The following is a 20,378-nucleotide window of genomic DNA, read 5'->3' as shown; positions in this document are numbered from 1 at the left end:
TTGTACTATTAAAATTTACATAGATTTGGGAAAACAGTGAAACTAACAGGACACAATTTTTCTTTACTGTATCTTTACCTCTTCATATAATGTGGAGGCAGGGAGGGAAATTTTGGGATTTCCCTCTGAAGTACTGTGCTTTGGTGCTTGTATGGTGGGTTTGGGTTATTTTGTTTGTGGTTTGGGTCTTGGTGTTTTGTTGGGGTTTTTTGTTTTTTTTTCTTGTTTTGGTTTTTTTTTTTTTAAGCTGATCTTTGTTGTGGAAGACTTTGTATCATTTCCTTTCCATTACTCATGCCCATCAATATTTCAAGCCCAGTCTTATTATTTGTCTATGAGCATAGAAGGAGCAGTATATTAACAGTGCAACCAAAAGCTGGGGTAGCCTTTTCACAGTGCTGAGGTTTGAAGAAGGGGAGGCTCTGCCAGCCTCTTAGGTCCTTCAGTAGGATAACATGTTGGCATTAGGTATTTTTTCAGTAGGGGGGATGGCTTGTTTGTATAAGTTGGTGGGTTAGGTTGTTGTTTTTTTGGGTGTTTTGATTTGGCTTGGGTTTTGGGGGTTTGTTTTTTGGTTATTTGCTCTCCCTTCTAGTTAGAAACAGGCATAGAAACTTAATCTAGTAGTACCTGACCTTTGTGGCCGTGACCTGGGGAATGGGATGTGAGCAGGCTTGAGCTTAACAATAAATGCCTGGTTGGGGTTGCAAGCACAGGCAAGCTGGATGCTGTGCTCTCCCTTATCCTGGCTGGCACAACCCTCCCTGCCTGTGGCACCCCAAATACTTTTGTGTTCAGTTCTTTAGGAGTGCAGTCCTGCTGCTTGGTAGAGCTGATGTACAGCCTGTTGGGTGCTCCTGACAGTGAAAATGGTTGACCACGAGAAGAGAATTATACCTCTCCCAGGTTGGGGTTTGTGGTTGTCTTTGTGTTCCACAAAGAAGTTATTTTTAGGGGGGGGGCTCCTGGTTCATCTGGGATCTGGCTGACTCTTCCATTTTACTTCTGGTGACTAGCTCTGCTCTGTTCTGAGAGCAGTAGTAATTATGCATTTGTGTTTTCACTGGTGTGTATTCAAGCTAACTTTTATTTAGCAGTGGAATAATGATGGGGATCAGTCCGATGTTGTCTGCCTCCTCCACTTCACCCGAGCCTGTTAACTCTCTTGCTCTCAGATTTTAAATCTAGGTTGTTTTCATGGTTTTACTAATGAAGAAACAAATACCAGGTCTTATCAATGGTGTTTACCCAAAAGAATTCCCCTGCCATATCCTATGTAATATGCGTAGTTCAGAAATGAGATTATGCCTCCTGTCTCTTTTGATTCTAAATTACAGACTGATGTTTTCCACCACATTTTGGTGGGTGGCAGGAGGCAACTGAACAGCTTAAATTTAGTTTCTCTTTGGTTTGGGAGGCAGGAATACTGCCTACTGCTGGATGCTGTTGCCTTGCAGCAGGAGTGCCTGGGTGACAGGACTGATCTGTGGTGTTTTACCAAGCTTTTGCTTCTGGTGTTCACTATTTTTGGACTAATAACAGATTTAACTCACTGCTGGACTTCTGTTCATATGGTCACCATTTTCCTTTCAGCTGCTCTTCTTGATTGAGGCCCCAAATCCCTGCTGTATGTTTTTAAAGCATATCAGATTCATATGACTTAACTTGATACCTTGTAGTCTTGGTTTTCATTCTTTCTCAAGTTCTCAGTTGTTTAAGTGGAGTCATTCAGCTACATGTAATAAACATTCCCTGTAATTTCAACAGGAAAACTACAGAACTGCATGAGCAAGTGAACATTGTATATGGATTTAGACAACTATAGCGTAAAGACAAGGAGCCCTCTTGGAAGGGGCTGGTTGAGGAAGATGATGCATTTGAATAAGGCATTTCAGAGCCAAGGTGGCTTTTTATATCTGTACTTAAGGCTGAGGATCTGAGACACTGCTTGAGAGTTTAGTCAACAGAGCAGTCTGTTTCAATTCCCCTACAGCAAAAATCCACTTAAAAAAAAAAAAAAAAGCCAAACACAGGGTTTTCAGTAAAATCTGACATGTGTGCACAAACACACATACCCCTTTGAGAAATTAATCTATGCAAAACTTCAGCTGTTGAGCTTAAAATGTCACTTTATGCAGCACTGGCAATCTGAGGGAATCACCTGTCCAGTCCTCCCCTTCATTTAGAGGGAGAGGGGAAAGGGGAATGTTATGCACCGTAACATGCACTGTTAGCTAGAATCAGGGTGGCTGGATGACAGCTGTGAGAAGGGAGGCATATCAAACACTTGTCCAATCTTTGTTCTGCTCTTGCTGCTTTTTGAGGTAGATTTCAAATATCTTGTTGATGGAAAAATTATTTGTAATATGAAACCTCTTTTGCCATTGTGCAGTGGCTCTCCCGTGGTAATCTAGATATTTCTAACATTACACTCTAAACTAAAATAGTATGTGTAGAGCAAGACTTTGAACACAGAACTTTCTTGTGTTGAAGTGTACTCCTTCACTTCCATCTTTGAAAACAGAACAGCTGATTTCTGCTTGCCTGGAAGGAAAGTACATGGTCTGTTGAAGATGCTATTTCTGTGTGCTGCTTCCCTCTACTGGGAGGAATGGGAATAGTTATGACAGATGAATGGATTCAACTTCCTAGGCTAGCATCTTCTGTAAGCCTTTCAGTATTATTGGAATATAGGTTTTTAAAGTGCTTTGTGAGTAGAACGAGGTTTTAGTGGCTACCCACAGTTCACTGTACTGTTCAAATGCTCTGGGAATGCTGATGTTCCCATCCTGTTTCCCAATTGAAGCATCTTTAAGGATCATCAGCATAGAAACATTGTTGGTTTGCTTCTCCGTTGGAAGTGGTAGGAGGGAATCTTGCCTAAGTGTTTTCACTACCTTAAATATAAGGTATTTGCATATTTTGATTAAGAAAACAGAGTATTGTTTTCAGCATGAATGCTTTGTTTTCCTCTTTTGAGGGGTGGGTGTGGTGGTGATGCAGTTCTCTAGTGCAATGATTATTAAATGACCCACCTAAGAGAATGGTGTTTGTGTATGTAGGAAAAGTCTTCACCTGAAACTTGCCCTAGATGACATCTCCAATCTACAAGTGCTGGCAGATGGCTTCCGCTCCCAAGAGGAGCTGATGTGGACACTTCCTAGTATTGTATTGCAAAGAAAACAGTGACAATTCTACCTAACTTAGAGTATAGTTTAGAACTTACTGGGAGGGATAGTTTTTCCTTTGTGGAGAAACTATTGTGAAGTCTTTGCCTATTCTTACTGCCTCTAACCATCTCCTTTATAGTTGAGGATAACTCCTTTATGGGTTTGGGGTTTTTTTGTTTTTGTTTTTTACCCTGGAATTATATTTTTCTTTAATACTTCATTAGATGGTGATACAGATTTTTTTTTTTTCCCTAGGTACTGCATTTCTACTGTGATACCTGTTCTGTCCCCATATGTCGGGAATGTACCATGGGACGACATGTGGGTCACAGCTTTATCTACCTCCAAGATGCCCTCCAGGATTCCAGGACTCTCACCATTCAGCTTCTGGCAGATGCTCAGCAAGGACGACAGGCTATCCAAGTAAGATACTCCCAACCTGAGTACTGTGTTTCCCCCTCCTTCCCTCTGCACAGCTTGTCTGTTGCAGGGCAAGGTGTCAAGGCACAAAGCTCTCTGCTTCTGCTGTCAGTCTTCTCACCCCTTCTGTTTTCTCAGATCTCTGACAGAAGCGGCTGTGGAGCTGAAAACAAAGTACTGTTAGATGAATTTTGCATTCTTGCAGCATAATCCTGTCATGTAAATCACAATATATATGAAGCTCTGTACAAACACACTTGGGCGTGAAGCGTTTTGAAGAAAGTTCTGATCTTTTATAGCAGTGCTAAGCCTGGTTTCATTTTTACAAGCAAGACTTAATTTCAGCTGTCTTTCATGCCTGAGCAGTATCTAGCTCTGTAACTGGTTACATCTTCAGTGTTGCCCACAAGTGGAAAACACTAATCAGATGTTGGATTAGCGTTAAAATTCTAACCCACCTCAGCACACAAAGAGCTATTCTGTAGCTGCCTGTTAATGCAGTCTATCTCAGCTATGTTTTATAATGCAGATATAAACTGAGCAAGGACTGGGAATTAGTACAGTGCTTCAAACTACAGAAGGAATTTACACAGGGAAGTAACCTGCAAGGTTACGTGGATAGCGGCTATTGTTGAGTAACATCTAATAGTAACGTGCATTAGCAGCAATTTTGCCTGGATAAAGAGGCTTGGGATGGGTAAAGGATAGTGGGAAGCTACACCCCACACTCCTACCTTCTACTTTTGTTAGTCTCAAATGCTTTGGATCCAAGCTGGATATTCTGTGTGACTTGAATAAGGTGTTTTTTTGAGTAATCATTGGTAAAATGTCATGTATAGGAAGCATACTTACTTCTCAAACTGTGTGTGCTGTCTTGGTAAATGCATGGTACAAGCAATAATGAATTAAAAAGACAAAATTAAAAAAAAACCTCATGCAAACAATAATAATAACCACAAAAGCACCCTCAAACCAAAAACTCAAACCTGTTTTTCCACCCATCATTGCTTATTTCCAATAGATGAGGATTTGGGTGGATCTCAAATTTTCTTACTAAATAAAATCTGCTGCATCTTTTTGCATTGCTGTTGGCAGTGAACACTCCCTTAGTCTCTCCTAGCTTATTTTGCTGCAGTGCTAGAGAAATCCCTTTGTACCCTGGGCAGGTTACTAGATATAGGGCTTTTGTGTCTTAGAGGCTGGTTCTTTTGAAGTTGGATCTCTTTCTCTGATGTGACAATCTTCCTGTCTCGGTGGTTACTGAGAATAAAATGTAATTTTTAGCCTGTTGGATAGCTGCAACCTTTTAAAGTAAGTTTGTTCAGTGAGACAGGAGCAGCTAACTCTTCCTTAAGTATTTCCTTCCTTAAGTATCTAACTTCTTCCTTAAGTATTTGCACTTGTAGTATGAAATAAATTCTGCAACAGTACAAATACTAAATTGTTGTTGATATCTCCCTTTAGCTTGTGACACTAACTTACTGGAACAGTAAACACCAAATTTTTGGAGCTGGGTAGCTGATAACTCAGTCTTTAGCCAGCATCCTCCAAGCCTTAGCTTCTTCCAAGATCTGTTTTAAATTGGATTATGAGGTTCTTCAGTAATATCCATACTTCATGTCCACACTTCATGTCCCCTAAATGAGCAGGGAGGAAGGGATTACACTAGTTTAAAGCATCACTGATGCAGTGTTCTGAATTTCTCCAGGCTGTCCTAGACACATGCTTGTCTGTTAGTAATTAAATTACTGCTTTTGACCTCCAGGGCTCTTAATCATCTGATGTAGATAAATCATCTAAGAAAGAATTGTCTCTTGGAGTAGAAACTAACAGAATATCATTGAGTACCACTCTGTTAATATTGCATAAATGCTTTTGTGCCTGCTTGCTTTCTACTGCATTTCCTTGGCTCATTCCACCCTATTTTCTTCTCACATATATGTTGGAGGCTCCTACCACCATGGTAGACTGACTACTTTTTGATGATGGTAACAGGAAAAGGTGGATGGTACTGGCTTGGCTCATGTAGCCTGAACATGCAGCTCAGCTGAACTTTATTAGTGCAGCTTTGCCCTGGTCTAGCTACAGCCCATCCAGGTGGAGAAGCTATCTTGAAAGAGTTAACTGGATAGCTTATGTAAAGGTGCTGTAAAATGAACCATGCTATTCAAGAACCTAGTTGTTTTATTACTTTAGTGGGCTTTTTAATCTGGACTGCAGTACAGAAAAAGAGTAGTGAGTGAGCAGATCAGTGATGAAGTTAAGGAGGTGGTTATCTGTGTACATAGGCAGGAATGGGAAGGCAGTACAACTCAAGGCAACTGCTACCTAAGTCACATCAGCAACAATTTGGGAAGTGTGTGATGCAGGTAAAAGCAGAGGTGCTTGACTTAAAGGCTGAGCCCTGGTGCATGAGAGATTTTTCATGGAGCAGAGATTTCCTTATTCTTGGGACAGTAGGGCTGTGAACTTAGATACTTATCCTAGGGAAAAGACAGCCTGTCAGTGTGAATTCAAAACAAACCCTACAGTAACTCTTAACTATCTCAAAGAAATAGGCTTGAGTGCTTTTCTTAAAGCTTGGAAAGAGTCAACAGAGAATTAATGCCAGTACAAGCTGCAAGATGATGAACACAAACTGGAGCTCTAAGAGGCTTGAAAAGTAATATGGTGTAGTAACACTTTTTGGTGGGACTGGCTCATACTGCTGTATGAGTAAACTCTTTCTTAATAGGCTCTGGAAGTGATAGCTCTCTGACAGGACATGTCGAGGAGGGGTAGTTGGGAGTAAAGGGGAAAAGGTGGAATTTGAAGGTCATTGGAGGAGGGAGGAAATCAAGCACTGAGTCAACTGGCTGGAGAGTATCTGGTTAACCAAGGTTGAAGGCTTTTAGGAAGAAATGTTTATTTAAACTCTTCCTGCGGCTTTGGAGGAAAGATTGTTTTTCAGACTTGAAAAAAAAATGCTGTGAGTTGGGATACATTTCAGTCTCTTGATCCACTCAAGCCTGATCTGGTCTGTCACTCCTGAGAAGTCCAAACTTCACTTTTGAAAGAAGTTTAGAAGAAATAGTAAGCCTGGCAGCAGGAGGCTTGCTTTTTTCCTCAGGTTCTCCAGCAATGGAAAGCTTCTCCTTCTTCCTTGTGCTGTGCTGTATCATGGGTTTCTAAGCTTGTTCCTACCACAAGAACTTTTGAGCATGTGCCCGAGTGTTGAGCTGATCCAGCTGAAAGGGTAACCTTTTCTGTAGGGTTACTTTTTGGCTGGATCACTGCAGTGCTACGAGGACTGCTGATGATGCCAAGGAATGGAGTGGAAAAACCCAATGCTGCATTGCTTGTAGGACCCATTTCTTATCTCTATGGAAAGTTATCCTGTTTGCTGGGATGCTTTCCTAGCCTTTTCAGAGACTTGAACTGATTCACTGGATGATACGAAAGTCAAAGTTGACATTGGATTAATGAGGTCGGGGAAAGCAGGACTTCTGCTATTCTATATGGGGGAGCTTGTCCTGCTGCCTTGTTTTAACCTCACGAAAGTGCACACTTAGCTGTCTTCTTTGAGAATTTTTTCCAAGGACCGGGCCACAAACTGAACGTAAATCTGTTATGATGAAAGATAGATGGCTTCTTCAAAATGTCATGTTCTTAAAATACATCTATACATGTGTAACTGTATATATGTATGTATGTGCACGTGTAATCCAATGCACTTGTGTAACAGTAAAGCCTTGAGTGCTTATTCCCATTTAGAGTCAATTTCTAGGTGAACATGTTAGAATACAGTCTGATTTGATCTGTTCAGGTCAGCTGTACTGTGGTTTTATTGGAAAACACACAAATTCTTACCCAGCTGACACTGTAGTTGTTTTTTGCTGGGATGTTTGACAGCGCATGCTTTGACATTTGAATTAATGGAGTGAGAGTGGTCATGCACAGAACAGAGAGCAACCCACTTACCAAACAGCATGAAAGGTTTAGGAGTTGGAGGTAAGGCAGGTCAGTCATTCAGGCAATGCTTTTTCTTTCCCAAGATGTGGAGGGGGTGGTGTGAAGTAGATTAACTTATTTATTTTAGGGTAAGGGGGAAGGAGGTACTGTAAGAAATTTGGCCAGGCAGAGGAAGAAGCTGATCTGTTGCCTTGAGCCTCTGCCCTTCAGTGGAAGCTTCCCTGTGGGTTGCCATATGGATCTGCCCTGCTGGGAGGTCGATACCTGAGAAGGATGGCACTGCTGTGCTGAGAGGGATCGTTCTGAGGTTGTCACATCGAGTTAGCTCAGGCACTCCTGTGCGTGGCTTTGAAGTCAGACTTGCAGGTTTAAGAACCTGAAACGAAGCTTTGTAAACAAAATGGAGTCAATTGTGCTTCTCTAAATCTAGGACTTGAATCGACAAGGGCCAAATGTCTTTGTGCTTCTGGTTACTGCCTTGTGTTTTAGTGAGTTCCTTACTGTTTAGGTATGAGCAGATGGTTATTGGGAAGTATGGATTTGTGTGTCACTTTCCAAACTCCTGTTCTGCTGAAAACTTTGGGCTAAGTCTGTTCTTGCAGTACAAACCAAAGTGATAGTTTTTGAGTTTCTGGTAGGAGTTAACTCTGCTTCTAGCCCTCCCTCCATCAAAGCTTCTCTTAAAATTCTCTCTGTGTGAAAATTTTAGTGAGAATTTTTTGGCATTTTACTTTTTTTTTTTTTTTAGGTGGCAATGTTTAAATTGCTCTGGCTACTGTGATTTGTGCTATAGCTGCACCAATATTACGTTAGGAAGTTTTTATTCAGTTCTTAATGCTGGAGAAAGCTGGCAGTAATGTCCTAGTTATTTTATCCCACTCTGAAACAGTGATATATAGCTGGAAAAGTTCTTTGAAACAATCCCGGTGTATCTTTTTGTTACCATAAGGAACTGAAGATAAACTATTTATGGGTGAAACACCTTTAGCATTTGGTAGAAAAGGGGTAATGTGAGATACACAGATTTCCTTAAGTTTTTTGTATTTAATGTGCTTTTTAAGCTAGAGAGGATTTGCCAGAAAATATGCATCTCAATGCTTTTTTTTCCTCTAAGTAGGATTAACTTTCTCTTAAATGCCTTAGTGTTTAAAAGTGTAAATCATCCGTATTGAGATATAAAAGTGTGTATTTAAGGTTCTTTAGATGGATGGAATTAAAAATCCCAAGGACCTCTTAAAAATGCTCATGCAAGCTGGCTTTGGGCTGCAATACAGTTACCATAAGCAGCCTTTCCTCACCTTGGGAGGTTGCCACAGTGGCATCGTGTGCTGCAGTTTGTTCAAATGGAAAAATTTCCAAGACGAATTGATACACTTGAACTTGGCTCAGCACCTGGATTAGCTGCTGTTGCAGAGACATAAGTTAGCTGTAAATAGTATGTGCTGTGTGGGCATAGCTGTGGAGGTACTGATTTTATGTTGGGTATTGGGCTGTGTTGTATATTAGTTCATCAGAGCATGTTCTTTGTAATGGCTTTTCTTTCTCCTGAAGTGTTGTATGCTTCCAGTTGTAGTTTTTCATTTTAGAAAGCAGCATTAGTGAAAACTGGGAGAGTGGTATTTCTAGAACACTACATTTAAATATCTCATAGGAATATTTAAGATAAGATTAGATTGTAGATAGCTTTTTTGGTTAATTTGAGGCTCTAGCTCCTCAGAGCTGTCCAACAAACAGCACGAAGCATGAAAAATGGTAAACTTTCAGTTTACAAAATGACAAATCCTGATTTCCATACTGCTTTAGTCAGCCAAATACCCAGAACTGCAGCTATGTTCTATGGTATTTCTTTGCTACTTGTGATGGTTGCCATCAATTTTATGTCATAGCTTTCTGTTGTAGCACCAGTTGCTGTGTCAGAACCACTGTAGCAAGCTCATTTTTTTTTTTTTCCACCTCTAGGTGGAAAAAAACCTGGCTGGAGCAAATCAGAGCTGGCTAAGCATGCCTGGGTCTGCTGCTGGCTTGTTCTGGAAAAAACACATTTCCTAAAAAGCTCTGACCTCTCTGAGGCAAATTCTACACAGGAAATGCCTGCAGGACAGAAGGGGAGAGTTATCATGGTAGAGCTGTTATATCTTACAGTAATCAAAGAGAACAAGGGATTTCCATGCAGAAGGAGGCTCCCCAAAGTTGTACTTCAGGCTCTTGGGTTTTGCTTCAGATAAATAACTTGTCTATTGGTGTTCTCCCCCTGCCATGCCACTGTCTGCTGCAGCATGTTTGGTGTTGGTCAGCCTTCCCAAGCCTGTTTTGGTTTGTTTTTTCCATTGTGTGGGATCATGTGAATTTTACCAAAACTTTGTCAATATCTGGACCATGTTAGGGCCTTAGTGTTGTGGGCATCCTCCACTAATCTGAGTTGTTCAGGCTCAGATGAGTAAAAGTAAATCCAGATGGTGACATGACTTGTCAGCCATGTGCTGTTGAGTGTAGTTTTTTGCTCTAACATAGCTGGTTCCTACAGGTGAATGATGGTGGCATCCACAAGAAATTAGTATCTCTTGGCATGGTGGAGTTCTTGGAAGTCAGTCTGTGGTTTTACAGAAAAATTGTGAGGGAAGTTGAGATGGCTCTTAGCTATAAGGTGTGAGAAGGCATATGCACAGATCATGGTCCCAATGGATACTGCTGTACAAAAAAATCCAACAAACTCAAATGTTTAAGTAAACCAAGAGTTTCCTGCTTTCAGAGTCATATGCTAGAATTGGAATATGAATGTATAGCATAGTTTCCATAATATTCTCAAGGATATAACTGTTTCTCTTTGAAAGTGAAGGCGGGTGTACTTGACAAGGAACTTGTATTTGTTTAGGAACAAATCCTAGAATCACAGGAAAGGTAAGGTCGGAAGGGACCTCAAAAGATCATCTAGTCCAATCTCCCTGCCAGAGCAGGGCTGCCTACAACAGGTCACGTTGGAACCAGACAGGTTTTGAATATCTCCAGAGGAGGAGACTCCACAATCTCTCTGGGCAGCCTGTTCCAGTGCTCTGTCACCCTACATCCCACTCCTCTGCAGTAGAGGCTGGTTCTGTATTTAAATGGCAAAGTAGAGATGATAGAGACACAGTTAAAATGTGGACTTTTCCAGCTGGAACTGAAGCTTACTTGCTGGCTTTAATGAGGTCTTAATCTGTGGCCAGCTGTGACTTCATGTCTGCTTTGCTAATTGTTGTAATGAGATTTTTTACTTTTTGTCAACTTGAAATGCTGAGTCAAATTTGTCTGCCCGGAGCTTTGTGTGATGGCAGGCCAGGTTTGTCTCCAGGGGAACTGGGATACTTAGGCTGTCCATGAGTTTGAAGACATTCCGTGTTAAAAAATGTAGGGAAGGTGACTCTGACCTTGGAGCTGCATGGAGGAGGAACAACTGGGAGGCAGACTCCTCTTGCTGAGCCCTGTCTTGTAGAGGGGCTCTCAAGTAGTTCTCCTGTTTTTTACTGCCTGTTTGCAGGTGACTACTTAGGATTAGAGAACAGAAACATTGCTTTGCCTTTATTTTCTCAGGGTTGTCTTCATCTTGTCTCCAGAGACTAATCACCTGACCAAATTAATCTGCCTTTTCCTTTCAGTTCTCTCCTCCAATGTGAGCTGAAAGAATAAATCTAATTCAATCTAGTTGTCTCTAAAATAACCACCTGGAATTAAATGTCCAATAGACACTTCTGGCTTTGTATTTTAGCATTGCCATTGTTGGCATAAACTACATGCCATTGAACTTGCCAGCTCAGACTTGGAACATGCTAGCAACTGAATGCATAAGTTAACCAAAAGCCCTAACATTTTAGGCAAAGCTGGATTGCACTGAGTAGTTCATAGATAGCTGCATGAGGTGATTCTTAAATTGGTACATACTCATACACAGAATTAAACTGAGGGTATTTTTCATAAGGCCCTGAATGTACAGTAAAGCCTTTAAATTACTTTTTTTTTCTCACTGCATTTCTGAAGATTAAAGATGTTTTCCACCAGAGCATTTCATGGCTACCTGGTCTGAAACAACTCAAGTTCTGAAATGGACCAGTTCCTCAGACCAGAGTGAGGGAAAGATGGTGTGAGGTCTAAAATGCTGGTATTTAGAACCAAATACCTATAGCTATTTCCATGGCTTTCAGTATGTAATGTGGAAAAGCTAAAGTGTTTGAGTTACATTCTTAGCTGTCAACAACTTAAATTCTTGCCTGTTAAGCTGCCAAAGTCATGTAGTGTGTTGGTGTAGGGGGTTAGATGTCTTGTGTATGGTGCTTAGTATTAAAATTCTAGAAATAGAATGTGATCTGCAAAGCTTATGGAGGGAAAAAAAAAGTAAATGTTTCATAGTGGAGTCACAGAATCACAGAGATTGGAAGGGATCTCTGGGAGCCATGCACCCTTCATGCTCAAGCAGGGCCACCTACAGCCAGCTGACCATGTTCAGGCAGCTTTTGAATGTCTCCAGAGATGGAGACTCCACAGACTCCTTGGCCACTGTGCCAGTGCTCTGCCACTTCACAGTGGAAAAAAGTGTGTTCCTCATGATCAGAGGAGCCTTCTGTGTTTCTGTTGGTGCCTATCACCTGGTCCTGACACTGTGCACCACTGGTAAAAGCCTGGCTCTGCCTTTTGTGTACCCTCCCCTCAGGTATTTATATGCATTTGTAAGTTTTCCCTTGAGCCTTCTCTATTCTTTTCTAAGTATCTTCACATAATATCATTTTGTTCTAGTATTGTGGAGCTAATAAACTGGTATCTTTTTAACATCTTAGAGGTTCACAAACTCAGCTGCATTTTAACTAGTGCTGGTTCACTGCATGGCAATGATGTTGAAAAGATTCAGGTACCTGATGCTGTTGCACCTTTTCCATTGGGCACTGTGATCCTTCAGGTTTGCCTGCTCTATACCTCGTTTGGGTTTGTGTCCTTTTCTGTAAGATTTTGTGAAACTAGGAGCAATTTGGGAAGGATTTTTAAAGGATACAATTTTTTCTTTCAGGTGAAAAAAGAGGTTTAGATGGTCTATGTGCTCCTTTCAGATGCATTTTGTGTATTTGTAGAATACTACTACAGAATGTTTAAAAATACTATTATTACAGTGTTATATTAGAAGGAATGTGGACTCTGTCCAGAATGTGAATAACTATATGAATACTTTTTAATTATAACCATGTAATCTTTGTTTTTTCTTTGAAAACTGATTATCTTCACATTCTGTTAGGGGTATTTCTCTCCAGCATATATGCACAGATAAAACTGTCTGTTCCCTACAGTGTAATTTCTTCCTAGAAGCAGAACCATCCTATAAGAACAGTCTGAACCATTTTAAGGAACAAGAAAAACTTTGGCTCCTGTATACATAGGAAAACATGAGTGTGAATTTGTGTGAATCTCTTGTGTTCATACTAGCTGCTTGCTGGAATTGCACAGGGAATTTAATCCTGTGGTGTTGGTGCATGATACCATAAAGCTGTAAATTCCATGTAAACAGATGTATTAGAACAAGGTCAGTTTTCAGTCTCTGGTGTACAAAATGGGTAAAGGCCTGGTAAAAATTAAAAAAAAAAGTGAATTTGCCTTCACTTGAAGGCATTATGAAATGTAAACAGTGGTGCTCTCAATTTCTAATTGCTTTGGTTGAACTCTAAATGGGTCTTCTTTTTTTTCTTTTTTCCCTTGTCCCCAGCTGAGCATTGAACAGGCCCAGGCTGTGGCAGAGCAGGTTGAGATGAAAGCAAAGGTGGTACAGTCTGAAGTCAAAGCAGTGACTACTAGACATAAGAAGGCCTTGGAAGAACGGGAGTGTGAGCTGCTTTGGAAGGTATGCACCTTATGGTTTTACTGCGGAGTCACTTTTAACTAGTACGTGGCCAGACTTTGATATGCTCCCTAGGAAAACTGAATTGAAACACAGTTTGGGATGAACTCACTTTTTTTTGTAGGTAGCAGGATGCTGGATTCTGTTCCAAGTTGCTTTTGTGCTGAAAGTATTTCTTGATCTCCCTTCCTGAAAGTGTTCAAGGTCAGGTTGGATTGGGCTTTGAGCAACCTGATCTAGTGAAAGGTGTCCCTGCCCATGGCAGGAAGGTTGCAAATAGATGAGCTACAAGGTCCCTTCTGACCCAAATCATTTTACAATAAACAAAGAACTGGTTGTGTTTTTAAAGGGAGCAGGATAGCCTCACACAAGCTCATCCCCACAGGTAGGGTGGGCACTCCCCTTGCTTGCTCTGGAGCTCTGCCTTGCATCTCCCCTTGAAATGATGTGTTTAACAAATGTCATTAAAACCTCTGTGTTGCTTCTGAATTTATGTAGTATGTGGGTTTCCTTGCATGATCCACTTTTCATAAACAAAGAAGTAAAGCTGAGTATGCCTTATCCTTTTTTAGAAAGACCAGCAGAAATTCCATAAGACTTAATTTCCTTTGTCCCCACACCTAAAAACTTTACTCTTGACCAAGGTAGTGTCCCTCCTGGTATTTTTTTGTGTTGCTACTAATAAAAGTCATGGGTGCCCTCCAACAAGAGTGTCTGCACAATCTCCTGCATTCACATCAGCCACAGTGCATGAGTTTTATTCTGAGAAGAGGAAAGGAAGAAACACCAAGATTTCTTATTGCAGACAGGCCACTTGGTAGTCATGGCTCTTTTCTGCTTGTTTAGCACAGATTAGTTTGGCTTGGCCCTTTAGATCCTGCTTGTAGAATCCAACAGAGACCCACTCTGCTGTTGGATTAGGTCTTTCAGATCCGGGAGTCAAACTGACTGTGACCATGTGGTTGCTAATACTGGTGTAGGGGAGCAAAAACATTGTGGTCAAGACAAAAAAGGAAAAGTTTTAGGAGTAAATTGGGAATGGTCCTGTCATCTGCAGTCCTGGTGCTGTGTGGCTGCTGCCTCTGTGCCAGCAGAGGTAGGCAGGGTGGTGTGTGCAGTACATGTGGCTGGTGAGGCAGATGCTGCTGAAAGGCAGGGCCACCCTGCTGGAGCATTTCTCCCTTGCCTCTTCCCCATTAACAGTGATTCCAACAGTAATCTTCTGGTTTTAATATCTACTGCCAGAAACATGGAACTCTGATAGAACTTTATTATATAGAACTACTGAAGCTAATCCCCTAAAAGTTTGGTTTCTGTACTTGTGCCATAAGTGCCAGTGGTAAGATTAAAAATTTACTTTATATAGTTACTGTATTTACAGTGCTGCTTTTTCTGAGGTATTTGGATTGAGGGAGATGAGTTCTTTTTCCACTGTTAGCCTTCTCCAAGCAGCTTGGTAGTCTTTTTTTTTGAGATGTACCTAGCACAGGAGAAGTAGGAGCTGCCCCTAAGCTACTTGTGTCCTGGGAGGCTGCATAAATGCACTTTATTGGAATGTCTGTAGTAAGAGCAAGCTCTCTTCGGGTTATAAAACACTGTTTTAAAAGGAAACTCTTGGGTGGTTGTAAATCATTCTAGCTAAAAAAGGCTGAGTGTGCCAAGCCCTCTAACGTGAAGAATGATAGTGAATAAGTTTGGGTATCAAAAATGAGGGTTAAGTATGAAGCTGAGACTGAAGATTGGTAATGTCTTTTGGAAATCTATTGATTTGAGCTCCTCTCAAACTTTTTTTCCACGTCTGGTAAAATCTGCATGCTGTAACTTTAAAATGAAATTGTTTGTTTGTACATCTCTCACCTTGTCAGTGTATAACCAAGGAATACTCAGTGAGTTGTCCCTCATTAAAATACACTGCTGGTATTGTTCTGCAGCCAAGCAGGTATTCAGACATATGGAAATGTATTTTTGCAACAATAAAGCAATTACATGTTTCATTAGTTTTACAAGGCAGGTGTCTTTGCCAGATGGTCTAAAGTGATTTTTCACTAGTAAAGATAAACACATGCTTATAGAAATGGCTACAAACAAACCAGTTTTGCTTGGATTTCAGTCCCCCCCCCAGCAGTGACTGTCAGCAGCCTTCTGTATCATTTGACGTGATGTTAGAAAGCATCCTGTTGTAAAGCGCTAGCTTGGCATGACTTGCCAGTATTTGCAAGAAAATATTAAAGTAACTGGACCCTGAAGAGCTCTGGAGGTAGATGTCTGGTATTATCCACTTTTGGCAGGTGAGGGAATGGCAGGAGCCCATGTGTGTTAGCTGAAGTTCTCGTAGCCTCAGCTTTGCAGCTTAACTTCTGAAATTGGTCTTGGTTTTTGTCAGAGAAGCCTCAACCTCTGCTCTTTTTTGAGAGCCTGCAGTAGTATCTGTCTTCCCTGGAGGATAAATAAGACATAACTTTGGATGATCCATCAAATATCTTGCAACTAGACAAAACGAACAGCATTTGAGGAAGCAAATAATAATTAGTAAGCAAGTCACCCCTCCTTTCAAATGGCACTCTGACATGGCAGATCTGCAGAGTAAGAATGTCTGAGCTTGGCTGGAGAGTGGGAGAGAATAAAAATGCTGAATATAGGTAATTACTGTCCCTCATTTCTGCTTCTCTACATTATGGCTTTTAGAGACTTGCTCTGATGATCTGTGTTAACATGCTGCAGCGACAGCACAACCTTGTATGTCGGAGAACGACATGAAATGTGTCTGGTCTTGTCTTTGCTGATGTAAGTGTGCTTTTCTCTTCTCCCTGTTCCCCCCTCAAGGTGGAAAAGATTCGTCAAGTCAAGGCTAAGTCACTCTACTTGCAAGTTGAAAAGTTACGTCAGAACCTAAATAAGTTGGACAACACCATTAGTGCTGTTCAGCAGGTCCTGGAGGAAGGTCGTACCATGGATATTCTTTTGGCTCGGGACCGCATGCTGGCTCAGGTGCAGGAGCTGAAGAGTGTGAGGGGCCTTCTCCAGCCACAGGAAGACGACAGGATCATGTTCACTCCCCCTGACCAGGCGCTGTATATGGCCATTAAATCAATGGGCTTTGTCAGCAGTGGGGCTTTTGCCCCTCTGACCAAAGCAACCGGGGAAGGCCTCAAGCGCGCGCTGCAGGGCAAAGTGGCTTCTTTCACAGTGATAGGGTATGACCATGACGGGGAGCTTCGTCTTTCAGGAGGTGACATGATCTCTGCAGTGGTGATGGGCCCGGATGGCAACCTTTTTGGGGCAGATGTCAGCGATCAGCAGAATGGGACCTACCTGGTCAGCTACCGTCCACAGCTCGAGGGAGAGCACCTGGTATCAGTGATGATGTGCAACCAACACATCGAGAACAGCCCCTTCAAAGTTCTGGTGAAATCTGGGCGCAGCTACATGGGCATTGGGCTGCCAGGGCTCGCCTTTGGCAGCGAGGGAGACAGCGACGGCAAACTCTGCCGCCCCTGGGGGGTCAGCGTAGACAAAGAAGGCTACATCATCGTTGCTGACCGCAGTAATAACCGCATCCAGGTGTTCAAGCCATGCGGGACTTTCCATCACAAGTTTGGCACGCTGGGCTCCCGGCCAGGCCAGTTCGATCGCCCCGCCGGCGTGGCCTGCGACATCTCGCGCAGGATCGTCGTGGCCGACAAGGACAATCATCGCATCCAGATCTTCACCTTCGAGGGGCAGTTCATTCTGAAGTTCGGGGAGAAGGGAACAAAGAACGGGCAGTTCAATTACCCATGGGATGTGGCCGTCAACACGGAGGGCAAGATCCTGGTCTCTGACACGAGGAACCATCGCGTTCAGCTGTTCGGGCCCGATGGGGTGTTTCTGAACAAGTACGGCTTCGAAGGGGCACTCTGGAAGCACTTTGATTCCCCCAGAGGTGTGACTTTCAATCACGAGGGCCACTTGGTCGTGACGGACTTCAACAACCATCGCCTTCTGGTCATCCATCCAGATTGCCAGTCGGCGCGCTTCCTGGGCTCCGAGGGCACAGGGAACGGGCAGTTCCTGCGTCCCCAGGGAGTGGCGGTGGATCAGGAGGGACGCATCATCGTGGCCGATTCCAGGAACCACCGGGTGCAGGTCTTCGAGTCCAATGGTAGCTTTTTATGCAAGTTTGGTGCTCAGGGAAGTGGCTTTGGTCAGATGGACCGTCCCTCAGGGATAGCTGTCACCCCTGAGGGCATGGTTGTTGTGGTCGACTTTGGAAACAATCGAATTCTCGTCTTCTAATCTGTGTTTGAGTTAGGAAGAAACTGTCTCAGGGAAATTCTTCTAGGAGAAAATGAAAAGAAAAAATACAACGTTGATTCAAACCTACCTCATCTTTAATTTTTTTACAGATGAATGTACTTATCTTTTCTGCAGGGAGTGAGCCTGTAAAGTTAAATTCTATCTACCTCATTGTCCTCCCTTCCCTCCCCGGTTTCTCTCCCCCCTCCCCATCCCCACACACTCACAGTTCAGAACGTTTTACCTCTCCCCGCGATGGGGTTTCATGCACAAACAAGTTGTTGCTGTGCACATTAGGTGTTTTGTGTGGTGAATTCTGTAGACTAAGCCAAGAAAGGCTCTGTGTAACTTTTTTTTTTTTAATTGGAGAAAATGGTAGTAGGTGTTTGTAGAGAGTTTGTGTTCTTGACCATACTGCAGTTCTGTGGGTGGGGACTATGGGAGGGGGGACTTTTGTTTTTTGAATTGCTGCTGCAGCAGAGAACTTTTTCCTGTTCTCCTTTTTATACCTCAGTGTGTTTGATTTACTGGTGAGCACAGCCTCTTGTTCCCAGGTGGCTTTGAACGTTTTGTGGAAGTGAGTGGGATTCACTCGCCGGGAAGAGCAAGTTTTGCATCTTTTTGGCATTTCTGTGTATTTTTTTCTGAAACACAGTAATCCAACAGCACAAAGTGAAACTGATAAAAATGCACAAAAATCCTTCAAGTTTAAACCAAATTGTTCATTGTAGTGGCTTAGTGCAGATGTTGTAAAGTTTAGATAAAAAACAAGGCTTCCTTTAATCTATCCTGTCATTGAGTATTTCTTTTTACCTTTTCACCTGAAAGCTAAATTAGTTTTTTTAAAAGTTGCTGTTTCTTTTATCAATGCCCCTAATCTGGATAACAGAAAGGAGGTTACAGGGATTACAGGGAGCATTGAAACAGGGAAAATTAAAACCCTTTTGATTTACTTTCTTGTGAAATGACTAGCTTTTGGTTTTTTTGGGTTTTTTTGCCCCTCCCCATAGAGAGACTTTAACGGAAATAACGTTTGGATTTGTTAGAACAGAAGTGGTACCTCTTTCCAAAAGTAAGAAGTAAGCACAGCTTTGGAGATTCAGGGTGTGTTTTGGAGAAGTCAGCTTTTTTGTTTTGTTTAAAGAGGATTGCAATAACTCTATCAGACAAAAACTTTTTTTTTTTTACCTTCTGGATTCCCCAAAGAGCTGGACTGAAAAATTCAGGAAGGTCTACTGTAGTTTTTAGGGTGGGGTAGGCCAGGCCTGTAGCTTCATGTATCTCTTGCTGCAGATTGTAGTGAAAAGTTACCAGTACCAGCATAAGGCAAACTGCATCAAGATTAAACTTTGCTGCTTTTTTCAGGGCAGTACCAAAGAATTCTGTGTAAAATAGATATATGTGATCCTTTAAAGCTTGGAGGCAGAGGAAGGTTAGACTTTTTGGGGATATATTAAAAGAGCTTTTCTGAGCAGAAGAAACATTTTGGGAGAATAGAGATCTCTTTAGCAAAACGTGACTGAGTCCTTGGAAGTATTTGGTTTTATTCTTCAGTTCCTTCCATTCCTGTTTAGCTGTTAGTACGGATACTGTCTCTACAAAGCTGTTGCTTCACCCTCTGGAGAAGGCCTTTGGTAGCAAACAAGAATGGTTAAGCAGGGGACGGAGGACTTTTCTGTCTCTCTGCAATGGTAAAATTTGTCTCAGTATTCCTAGGTTTGGAAATGCCATGGGATTTCCCTTACTGTTTGCAAGAGAAGATCTCTGACATATAAATGGTCATATCAAAAAGTCTGAAGAGCCTTAACCATCCTCCAAGGAAAGGGTTTGTCTCTCTGCTAGCCACCAGATGCAAAAGTGACCCAAGATTGAAAGGCTCATTACAAGTTGGTGAGAAATCACAAGGTGCACTTTCCTTCTTGCTGCTTTTCCCCTCCAAGGAGTGTTAACTTTCTGGGTTTTGTAGAAATCCTGATGATGTGTGCAGACAGCTGCCACTTTAGAGGAGGCTTAAACTAAAGGACCAGAAAAGGACAGGCATCATAAGATGGCAAAACCTCTTTTGAAAGAAGGGTGAGGAAAAATACCTTAATTCAGATAAAACAACTGTGCTGCCTCTCAGCCAAAGCCTTAAGGAAGCAAACTCTTCAAAGCAGTATGTTTCAGTTGGGCTTAACCTTAGGGTAGCATGGTTTAAAAATAGTCTTTAAAGGATAATCTTTTTTAGAGATGTCTGTCATTAAATTTGTGTGGCCACTCAAAATGTGGATGTAAGAGAAAGATAGTTTACCTTCAACTTTTTCAAGTTCTGCTTGTGTTGTACCTGCCTCGCTTCCTGGGGGTGGCCTGCAGTTGTGACAGATATCCATGTTTGTCTTGTATTACTCAGTCCAAGTACTATTGTTCTCATCTTGGGCTGCAAAAAACTGATAGCTTGCAAGATCTAGATACCAAAGAAAACTGGTTTTAAAAGCTTTAATATTTCGTTTGCCGTGTCCTGGCATGATCATATTGTAATAAAAATGCCAGGTCTATTAATACCTTGACCAGAATGGTGACAGTGCTGGAGTATGCTAGAAATGTTCTTGTGCTTTGATGCTTGTTGGGTTCGTTCCTCCCTTCTCTGGGACTAGAAGGGGGTTGTTTTCCAGGCATTAAAAAAAACCAAAACTAAAACAAACAACTTTAGTGTGCATTCAGGGTTGTGTTGA

At 41.9% G+C, this 20,378-nt stretch overlaps 1 protein-coding gene across 1 annotated transcript in view; it reads left to right on the top strand.

The window, feature by feature from the left end:
- TRIM71 (tripartite motif containing 71) overlaps positions 1–17,667 on the top strand; it is a 54,752-nt gene extending 37,085 nt beyond the window's left edge. Inside the window, exons 2-4 of the mRNA XM_030445679.1 lie at positions 3,426–3,593; positions 13,261–13,395; positions 16,216–17,667. Coding sequence (XP_030301539.1) covers positions 3,426–3,593; positions 13,261–13,395; positions 16,216–17,667 — 1,755 coding nt within the window. The remainder of the gene's footprint in view (positions 1–3,425; positions 3,594–13,260; positions 13,396–16,215) is intronic.
- Positions 17,668–20,378: the final 2,711 nt, after the last annotated feature.

Source organism: Calypte anna, chromosome 2, assembly GCF_003957555.1.
Source record: "Calypte anna isolate BGI_N300 chromosome 2, bCalAnn1_v1.p, whole genome shotgun sequence".
Classification (NCBI taxonomy): domain Eukaryota; kingdom Metazoa; phylum Chordata; class Aves; order Apodiformes; family Trochilidae; genus Calypte; species Calypte anna.
This window is presented reverse-complemented; position numbering and strand designations above follow the sequence as displayed.